Below are 10,632 nucleotides of genomic sequence, written 5' to 3' on the forward strand. Positions count from 1 at the left end.
ATGGAAACTTGTCAGTTTCTGTCAGGAACCCCTCAGTTGTCTTATATGTTGTCAGTCCATCATTCTTGTGATCAACATATTTGTATGTGTTTAATGTCTTAAAGAATGTCAGATAAGAGCAGACACAGAATGGAGAAGTCAAGCCTTTTCCTTTTTAATAATATGCAAATTACTTGACAGTAAGAAGTCAAACGTTCATAAACTCACAGGCATAAGAACCACAACTAGCAATCATAAGAACCACAATGATTTGACTTGTTGAGCAAAATGTCCAAAACGAGGGAAAGTTAGTAATACAACTTGGTGTTAAACATCCCCAAGCAGTTTATATTCCAGAAGTCCTGCAGCAACTCCTATTATCGTGAAGTCATCAGGATTCCAGTAATGATTATTACTATTATATTGATGAAAAGCGTTTGGTTTCTCAATTTACAAATTTAGTTAAATTAAAGATAAAAAAAAAGAAAGTAACTCCTCATAGTAAAAGTGTGTGAGCTCACATTTTGGTTTGAGTGAGGATAATTAACGTATCCTACAAATTAAGTTGAAAATAAAAGTATAATACTTTCGAGAGGATTTTGAAAAACCAGGCAGTATTAAGACGTGACAAAAATAATATAATAATTTATTCCATCAGCAGTGGTGTATAAAGTACTTGAAAGCCATACTTGAGTAAAAGTACAGATATCTTACTTGAAAGTGACTTCGGTAAAAGTAAAAGTCACCCTTCAGAAAATTACTTGAGTAAAAGTCTTAAATTAGCTCATATTAAATGTACTTAAGTATTAAAAGTATCTGGTGTTGAAATTTACTTAAGTATCAAAAGTAAAAGTACAAGTACCAAAATTAAAAATCTAAAGTGCTTTTTATAGTCTATACAGGCACAAAACTACCAAAATTGTAGTTTCTCTTTTGTTAACAGCTGCACTTTGCAAGTACAGAGAGAGAAGAAAAACTAACTGGACGTTTTGCTGCCAAATTTCAGACCGAATAATAAAAACTGAACTGAACCGAGCTCCTGCAGGAGCACCTGGATCATTATAAAGGGAATAAATGAATGGGGAATGTGCTGGTGTTTGTACATATCGCCACTCCCCATTGGATGGTTTAGTGAGGTCCTCGGATCGGCCCCGTCTAAGTCAGTCACGGCCCTGGCGGAGCGCCGAGAAGACGATCAAACTGGACTCTAGAGGAAGTCAAACTCGTAACAGTGTTTCTGATGGTGAACCTGGGGAGGGGGGTCTTGCGCCCCCCCCCCCCCCCCCCTCACGCCGCCGGACCTGCACATCTCCCGAGGCAGCGGGCACGCGAGTGAGCGAGAGAGAGAGAGAGGTGCGCCGCGCGTACAGGCGCACGTTGCGCCAACCTCCGCTGCTCAAGTAACGAGACAGTTTTGAGAATGTAAGAAGTATAAAGTACAGATATCTGTGTTCAAATGTAGCGAGTAAAAGTAAAAAGTCGTCAGGAAAATAAATACTCAAGTAAAGTACAGATATGTGAAAAATCTACTTAAGTACAGGAAAGAAGTATTTGTATTTCGTTACCTCCCACCACTGTCCATCAGCGGGAAGGTGGAAAGATGCTCCGTTGTGTTCATAAAGTGTTCAATAAAGCTTTTTCAACTTTTGAGTCGCACAATAAAATCGTCTACGCCTCTTGCGCGTTTGTGACGTCATCAGAAGGCGCCCTACAGAACGCATTTAAAGCGGTGAGTAAACATTTTGTCAGTGTGTCATTTAATGTGGAGGAGTTCTTGTTGTTTCCAGTGTAGTGTGTTCACTTAAAGACTCTTTTAGCTTCATGTGTAGAGGCTAAAGCCCGCTTTTTGTGTTGAATTATATCACGAGTCTCTAAATCGATGTAAACACAAACAAGACGGTAATAATAATAATCATGATCATAATCATAATGATAATCATCATTCTCATTATAATAGGTAGATAAGCAGATGCTAACCTCAGTGTGTAGTTGTGTGTTGGACCTTATCAAGTCCTAATTTAGTCTCTTTCACTTTCACTGACTCAACCAGCTGATCTGCAGGCTTCGCTAGTATTGCACAAATGATTAATAATCCTAAATAATCACAATGAAATACTTTAAACTGTTTATAATACAAGTATTTGAATATATTTGACCGACGTAATGATTAACACATCACATTGTAGAAATAGGCAGGATATCATGTAGATCTTGTTCAAACTAATGTGATAATGTGACAACACTCTTCAAACTGTGTTAAATGGTTCAGCACTGTTGGGTCAGATTGATTTAAGTTTTAAAACTTTAGAGTTAGTTATAAAGTTTTAAAGCTAGTGGTACCTGATGATGACTGTAGTTGTTGATACATTGACTCTAAATCACTCTAAAGAAAATTAAGTAACAAGCGGGTTTGTTTTGCCTTAGAGTCCGGCAATGAATTATTTCACTACTTGCTGATTAATATTCTGTCAATCAGCAAATAAATTATGTAAATGCTATATTCAGCTTTTCAAATTTCCCTCTCAAATATGGTTCTAGACAATGTGAAGTCACATACAAATGAATTAAGAGCGTATTTCCGCACAGTATTTGGGTAAATGTACTTGTTTACATTTATTGTCCTCATGACGACAATAAAAATGATCTATTTTTGTTTGTTTTTTGCAACAGTTGAGTTTGACTGCAGCCTTCAAGAATGGTGAGTTCACTCAGCAGTTAGACCAGATTTAAAGTCACTAGATCAAGATTTTTAATTGGATCTGCACTGAATGGCACACGCTCATGAATCGCAGTCCTGTGCCGGATTTGTTTCACCGATGGGCAACATTTTGAAAAAACTGCATATCTCACAATGCTGAAACAAATCCGCCCCTGATGCAGATCTGCACCAAATTGAATGTGTATTTCCCTGGTTTATACCCAACCTCTTCAAAAATTATAATGGAAATCAGTTGAGTGGGTTTTGTGTGAACACCACTATGTTTTGGCTCTAGACTGCAGTTTTATCCCTTCTCCATCTCATTGTGACAGATGTCAAACTGATCTCACATTTACTATCTCTTAACACATACTGTACCATGCAAAAAATACACTCATGTTTCCCTCGAGCTATGATGTCAATCAAACCACATCTGATCATCTTCTATTGAACTTCCAATAATGCGTCCTATTTGAGCAAAAAGAAAAGGAAAAACGGCCTCAGGGAAATTTGCCTCAAAGCTGAGAAGCCCTTACCAAATGAGGCCAAATGATTTTGTTGAATTTCTATGCCATCTGTTGGAGAAGCAGATTTATTTGACCCTTGTATCTTGGATCTTGATTACTCAAAGTTCATTAGTCTGTATTAAATAAGTCCCGATTTACTTTCTTCTCGATTCCGTCTCTGTAGTCTCGTCGATATGATTCCAGAACCACCATCTTCTCACCTGAAGGTAAAACATGTCATTTTACTTTTATTTTATTTCCCCCTACTTCTTAAAAGAAGTGTGTCCTGGTTCTTGAATTTCTCGCCTGCCATTGCTTCCTGTCCCTGTGTCCTCACCCTGATCGCACTGTGTGTCCCCTGCAGGGCGCTTGTACCAGGTTGAGTACGCCATGGAAGCCATCGGCCACGCTGGCAGCTGCCTGGGAATTTTAGCCAACGATGGCGTGTTGCTGGCCGCTGAGAGGAGGAACATCCACAAGCTGTTGGACGATGTGTTTTTGTCAGAGAAAATCTACAAGCTGAATGAGTGAGGGACTTTTTCTCGCCTCTTACGGTTGTGTTTTAGTGTCATTAGTTAGCAGTGTTCAAATATTTATAGTTAACAGTTCTGTTAAAGGATGCAGTTAGGTATTTATGGCTAATACAAACTTGCATTACTAAATGAATAGTGACCTATTTGTATAGCTCCTTACATCAGCTTTTGACTAAATGGTTAGATCAGCTTATCACATAAAAGTCAATGTCTGTGCTCTGATCCAACATCTTTCAATTACCTGACAGAGACATGGCGTGCAGTGTGGCGGGAATCACATCAGATGCCAATGTACTGACCAACGAGCTGAGGCTTATAGCTCAGAGGTGAGCTCTGACTCAAGTATTAACCATGTTCCCAGTACACGACTCGCTGTTGGGAGTCTTGCAGTCGTTGGGAGTTCATACTGCTTGAGTGACTGACCTGTGTGTGTGTGTGTGGGGGGGGGGGGGTCACACACTACGTTACACGATATTTCACCAGGACAAAATTTGTATCTACTGTGTCTTGACTTGACCAGCCACATTTGATCAGGAAAACACACAGGAGAAGTGACGAGGTGAGGCCCTCTGCTCCTCCGGCTCCGCTGTGTCATCCTGCTACAGAACGACACATCAGAGAGCAGCCCGGGTCTCGTTTTTCTGTCGGGCCGTATCCGAACATGACAGAAAACTAACCAACCATTTGGAAGGGGAGGGTGAGGGGAAGGGTATTAAGCTGCAACATCACCTCTAGATCCTACACGCTGAACCTTCAAGGGGATTTCATCGCAAGGTCGTTGTGTTGTTGTCTGCAGAGACAAACCCAGTAAAGCATTTTGAATCTAAACTGTCCTCCAGAAGGACATAAGACGAATATTGTAATATCATGATATGTGTATGTTTCAGGTACCTGCTGCAGTACCAGGAGCCAATCCCCTGCGAGCAGCTGGTCACAGCTTTATGTGACATCAAACAGGCCTACACCCAGTTTGGAGGTAGGCAGCAGCAGCACACAGTTAAAGCAGGCTCCCAGTCAGTCTGAGCCTTATGTGTAGTAACCACTGCAACTCAAACATCAGGAGCCATTTGTCGTCTCTCTGAGTCCTGACGTTTTTTAGTTTTTCACTTCGCACCTGATTCAAAATATAAACCATTAGTAATTAGTTTTAACTGTTTGAATCAAAGTCCCATTACTGTTTGATTATGAATAACTGTGGAGTTTTGTAATTGAACTCTATGCTGCATCTAAAACAGCCCATTTAAATTATGTAAACATGCTTGGTGACTGCTGTTATATGAAAATATTGTCATATGAATTTCTGTGAAGCTCCAGAAATCAAAACTAGGAACAGCTCACGTTGTGTTTGTGTGCATGTTCTCTCAGGAAAGCGTCCGTTTGGAGTCTCGCTGCTCTACATGAGCTGGGACAAACATTACGGCTTCCAGCTCTACCAGAGCGACCCAAGTGGAAACTACGGAGGCTGGAAAGCCACCTGCATTGGAAACAACAGCGCCGTGAGTCTCACTGGGTTGTGTGTAAAGCTTGTGTTCAGAAAAATCAATAAGAATGGCACTCACTGGAGCGCACAACACGACAAAGCCCAACAATCCCCTTAACTTCAATCAAGTTGCACCAAATTTCACACACTCATGGATATCAGCTCCCTAAATATGCTTGAATTTGACTTGCTCCAAATCAATTATTCCCCGGGAAATTGGGGTTAATGTCAAAAAATGCCCCATCTCGCAAAGTTTAACGAAAGAAGCTCCTGGACCCGCCCTATGATCTGTATCCATATCAAAACTTAATGGGTTCTATCCTGACTCATATCACATCTGTCTACCAAGCTTCTTGGAAATCCATTATGAAAACATAACCTGTTGGTGGAGGTAAAAACGGTTGAAACATGAAGGAGGCCAGGAGCTGTGGACAGGAAGTCTGAATATTTAGATTTACAGATTGTAGAAAAATACCAGATGTGTTCACACATGAAGGCTGATACTCCATAGCTTGACACCAGGGGGCAGAGCTGCACTGAATCTCTAAACACACTGGCCATAACAAAGACTGGGCTCTCAATAAACAAACATGCTGTGGCCTATTTAGTGCTAATTGTGTAAGTCCTGATTCATGGTGGCTTCTGATAATCTCGGTGGGTTTCCACAGGGCTGCACGCAAAGCATTGTGGGTAGCAGAGTCCCTTCAGAGCCTTGTGTAAACCCCTTTGTCCACGAGGCCTTACAGCAAGATGAGTACAGGCATGTTTGACCTCTGTGTCTCTGGTGAGGTAACACACACCAGCTCCCGACAGTGTGAGTGTTGTATTCCACACAGTGAGATGCTCTGGAGTTGGTACGAGGTTTGTCAGACAGAGACGAGTCCAGAAAAGAAGAGCTGAGGGTTAAATTCAGTCTTCACTGATGTAAACCAATGTCCAAACCTTTTCCTTCAGATCTTCTACCATGATATTTTTTCCTTTTGGTAGATTTTGACTCTTTGTTATCTCTGCTCACTCCCAGGCGGCCGTCTCCATGCTGAAGCAGGACTACAAGGAGGGAGAGATGACTCTCTCCTCAGCACTCGCCCTCGCCATCAAAGTCCTCAATAAATCTATGGATGTCAGCAAGCTGTCTGCAGAGAAAGGTGCAGATCTGGGTTGTTAGATAGACAGTTGTTTGTTTGGTCCTTGGAAGTTTATATCACGATCACATCTAATTTTCAAGGTTTTCTGTCATGTAACGGCCACAAATGGCCCCATAGACAGATTCCTGACAGTGTGTGTGTGTTGTTTCAGTGGAGATCGCCACCCTGACCCGCGAAAATGGCAAGACCTGCATCAAGGTCTTGAAGCTGAAGGAGGTGGACGAGCTGATCAAGAAGCACGAGGTGGAGGAGGCCAAAGCTGAGAAAGACAAGAAAGAGAAGGAGCAGAAAGAAAAGTAGTGAAGCCCGTCCGCACTAAACATTTTTGTGAGAGAATAAATGTGAGCTTGTGTCTGTAAAAAAAGGTTTTCAGATGTGTCGGCATGTTTTGTTTATAAAAATAAAATAGAAAAATAAGAAATGACTTTTGGCTTCTTTTAAATAAAAATATTTATTCTTTTTATTTCTTCACTTATAACTACATGACACATGTTCTATATTGTAGCTTCTTTACTTAAAATTACAAGTTATTATTATTACTCATTTATTTTCAATCTAAAACTATTTACAACTCAAATAGGTTTAGCTGGGGCTCAGGAGTTGGTCGGTGTTTGATCCCCGGTACATCCAGTCCTGATTTGTGATGGAAAAAGCGCTGCATATAGAAGCGCTGTATAACGGTGAGTGTGAAGCATTATGTGAAGTGCTCTGAGTGGTCGCTAAGATTAGAAAAGCTTAATTATAAATACTCAATTTGTCACATATAAAACTGCACTGGCAGACACTGCTGAGCAAAGAAAATCTCCATTAAAAACAATGCAGTTTTTTGCAGATTAAGAGTTAAAATCAATATGAGATTAGAGCTGAGTGAGTGTAGCACAGAGCAGATGGTCATTATGTATTCTGCATGAATTGTGTAATGCATACTTGAAACTGTTATGAAATACGAAGCCATGAATACACAAGGATAAATATGTTCATTTTAAGTGTGAGTGCTGGGTGTTTTCCAGTCTTCACTGTGAAACAGGAAGTTTAAACTGTGCATCAGGTGTTTTCCTCGGAGCTCCTCCTGAACTCAGTAATGTAACTGCACGTTTTGGTCCTTATATGCTAATAACATTAATGTGTAAGATTTAGGTGAACAGGATCTATTGTCAGAAGTTAAATATAAATAATTGTGGTGATGTGTTTCATCTAAATTGTCAAATTTTTTGTTTTTTCTTTACCCTAGAATGAGCCCCTTATATTTAAATACTTTATATTTACATCAGGAGCGGGTCCTCTCTACGGAGGCTGCCATGTTATTTACAGTAGGCCAAACTAGACAAACTAAACAGCTTTTGAATTTAATGAAAACTGAAGCTACCACAGATTATTTTTCATGATTTGAATGGGAGGGTGAGTTGAGGGGCATTCAGCTGCAGAATGCAACTGCACCACGAGATGTCACAAAATCCTACAAACTGAACCTCTAAAGCAGATACAATCAGTCATTTTATAATACACTGTCAAATGATGTGGACAAATGGTGAAGGAATGATTTTATTCATATATGGTGCATCAACAAGCTCATGAGTCAGATATCTCACTCGGGACCTGGAAGAGACCAAAAACAGAGATAAAAGTGGGTGAAAATCTTGGACTGGATGAATGAAGTGGACACATACATGACTGGAAATTAGTGATGTTGCTCCGTAAGAGCCGTCTCTAGTCCTGTCACATGGTCTTTATCAGCTGATGGATTTTGCAAAGTATGAATCCACATTTTTGTGCAGGGAAAATTCCTTAAGGTGATTCTTAGGAGTGCTTTTATTTATTTATTGTTGTTTTTTATCACTGTGAATACATTTTTTCAATTAGATCTTTGTAAAACCAGTTTTTAATATAATTAAAGTAATGATTTCAAAAGCCTTGATAGCAACAGCTAAATGGACATCATGGTTGTTTGTGAAGCTCTAGCTACAGTGTGAGCACATGAAGACAGAGTCGAACCAGAGAGCAGTGTAGATTTTCTTTGGAGCATGTTCATGCTTCAGTGTAACAGCGTCTCTTCAGAGAGGATTAACTTTTTTGAACTCTCCTCACCACTCACTCAGAACAGAGATGCGAGGTCATTTATAGGCAGTTTTCTGAGAAGCGGCATGCTGCTGAGTGCGGCTGATGTGGTAACTGCTTATCAGCCTCATCCTGAGGTGTGTTTATGTAAAGTCAGCATAAGATTAAGGCCAGGGGACTATCTGCCTCTTGTCTTTTAGTCCCGGGGGGATTAGTGACACAGCTTGAGTGCCTGACTTTATACTTTCAATCCACTGCTGTGACACAAGTGCTGCCTGTAGGGGGCCAGCGGAAATACAAGATGCCCCAGGCAGCAGTAGGGCCCCTTAGTTATGCCGATAATTTGCTTTAACTGAAGTGAGAACTAATAGGATCAATACATTTCGAACACCTTCCCAGAATCTGCTGGATTCTGCCTTGTAGCTGCTCAAAGGCCGATGGGGCAGTTGTTGAACTGACTCCTTCTGTTCGGGCTTTTGAAACTTAAATCCTGTATTCACACATTTCTGTAGATTTAGTTTTTATAGGTAAACAGATTTTACTCCTTAATTCACTTGTGATGTGATACCACTAGATTTCATATCTGTCTTAAATTGTTCTTACTTTCTGGATACATTTATATCCAACTGTATCTGTTTTATTATTGTCATTATTATTAATTATAACAATAAGATCATGGCACCAAAAGCACAGAAAAAGAACATTGGAAGAAACACAAAACCATAAAAAGGGTAAGAATGCCTAAAATAGAAAAAAAGATAGAAAACACCAAAATACAATTGTTATATAAAGAAAACTTTGTTATTAGATGACACCATATTATGTTGTATATGTTATGTTTCATTATATCAAGTAAAACATTTCCTTGAGTGGAGCTCGGTGGAGCAGTATTGTTATTGAGTGAGTCCTTGTTGATGCAGCGACATGCCAAATTGGTAGATATACACAGTGAGATTTGGTGAGAACTATACTTTTTTGTGTGTAAGAAAACACAGTGAGTGTTTATAGTGTCAGTCGTCTGTATTCTGCATCATGTATTCGTTGAATTTTCTATTAGTGTGGCCATTGTTTTCTTCTGTCTTCTCAATAATCAGGCTGGTTCTGCATTTAAGAGGTTCATATAGCACAGCTGAGTCCATGGTTGTCCAGGCACTGAAAATAGACGTGTAGATCAACCGACTGTGGAGCTTGTTGCAGTGTCTGGCTGGAGGCCAGCAGTGAGCTGTTAATATGCTGCGAACTGAGCTGGGCAGAGATTAACACCTGAGTCAGCAGTCGAAAGAAACAACGGTTCCCAAAACTACTGTTCCTGACAAGAAAAAACCTTGTTTCGTTTCTTCAAATCAAAGTCATGGTTACTGCTTCTAACCTGGTGCTGATTTAAACCAGAGTTAGTTTGGCTGCCACACAGTTCTACTTGTATAACATCTGATGTTTTCATCTGAGTTTGTGTATTTGTCAGCAAGATTTTGCAAAAATGTGTCAACCAAATTCCATGGAATTTGGTTGACACATCTCACATCTCGCAGCACGCTACGCAAGTACTAATGACTTGAGGCAGACGACCACTGGTAACCAGTGAAGGGAGCTGAGGAGCCGTCTAGTGTGAGTGAATTTAGGTAGGTTGAAGACCAGTCGAGCTGCTGCATTGTGGAAGAGCTGCAGAGGTCGAAGGAAGACCAGCCAGGAGAGTGTTGCAGTAGTCTAGGCGTGAGATGACGAGAGCCTGGACATGAACCTGCGCCACCTTCTGAGTGAGAAGCAGACGTCTTTCCTGATGTTGTGCAGCATGTATCTACACGAGCGGGTTGTTGTGGGCTATTACTATTACTAAATGAATTGGGTGACATCTGCATAGCTGTGTTAGGAAAAGCCATGTGAGTGAATGACAGAGCTGAGAGAGTTACATTACATGTCATTTGGCTGACGCCTTTGTCCAAAGCGCCTTACAATTATTACACTCAAAATTTATGAGGGGCCGTTTTAGGGGTTCAATATCTTGCCAAGGACACTTCGGCATGCAGATGGGGAAGAGTGGGATTTGACCCGGCAACCTTCTTGTTGCAGAACCACCACTCTACCAACTAGGCCACAACGCCCCACCGAGTTAGTGCACAGAGAGAAAAGGAGGACACCCAGGTCAGAACCTTGAGGGATTCCAGTAGTGAGTTGACAAGGTTCAGACACAGATCCTTTCCAAGTTACCCCGTATGTAGTATTTGAGGTAGGATGAGAG

General features: G+C 40.7%; 1 protein-coding gene across 1 annotated transcript; it reads left to right on the top strand.

The window, feature by feature from the left end:
* The first annotated feature begins 1,640 nt into the window (after positions 1–1,640).
* Positions 1,641–6,762, top strand: psma4 (proteasome 20S subunit alpha 4). The gene is made up of 9 exons (XM_062390544.1): positions 1,641–1,708; positions 2,650–2,677; positions 3,368–3,410; positions 3,548–3,710; positions 3,965–4,042; positions 4,604–4,692; positions 5,082–5,212; positions 6,218–6,341; positions 6,493–6,762. Exons 2-9 carry the CDS (start codon positions 2,675–2,677, stop codon positions 6,639–6,641), a joined length of 780 nt encoding a protein of 259 aa, XP_062246528.1. The 5' UTR covers positions 1,641–1,708; positions 2,650–2,674; the 3' UTR covers positions 6,642–6,762.
* Positions 6,763–10,632: the final 3,870 nt, after the last annotated feature.

This window comes from Platichthys flesus, chromosome 6, assembly GCF_949316205.1.
Source record: "Platichthys flesus chromosome 6, fPlaFle2.1, whole genome shotgun sequence".
NCBI lineage: Eukaryota > Metazoa > Chordata > Actinopteri > Pleuronectiformes > Pleuronectidae > Platichthys > Platichthys flesus.

Bases quoted from the DNA above. Each gene is read 5' to 3' on its own strand.
- psma4 (XM_062390544.1), top strand. The intron at 3,711-3,964 runs GTGAGGGACTTT...ATTACCTGACAG, and splicing joins AAAATCTACAAGCTGAATGA to AGACATGGCGTGCAGTGTGG. The intron at 6,342-6,492 runs GTGCAGATCTGG...GTGTTGTTTCAG, and splicing joins CAAGCTGTCTGCAGAGAAAG to TGGAGATCGCCACCCTGACC.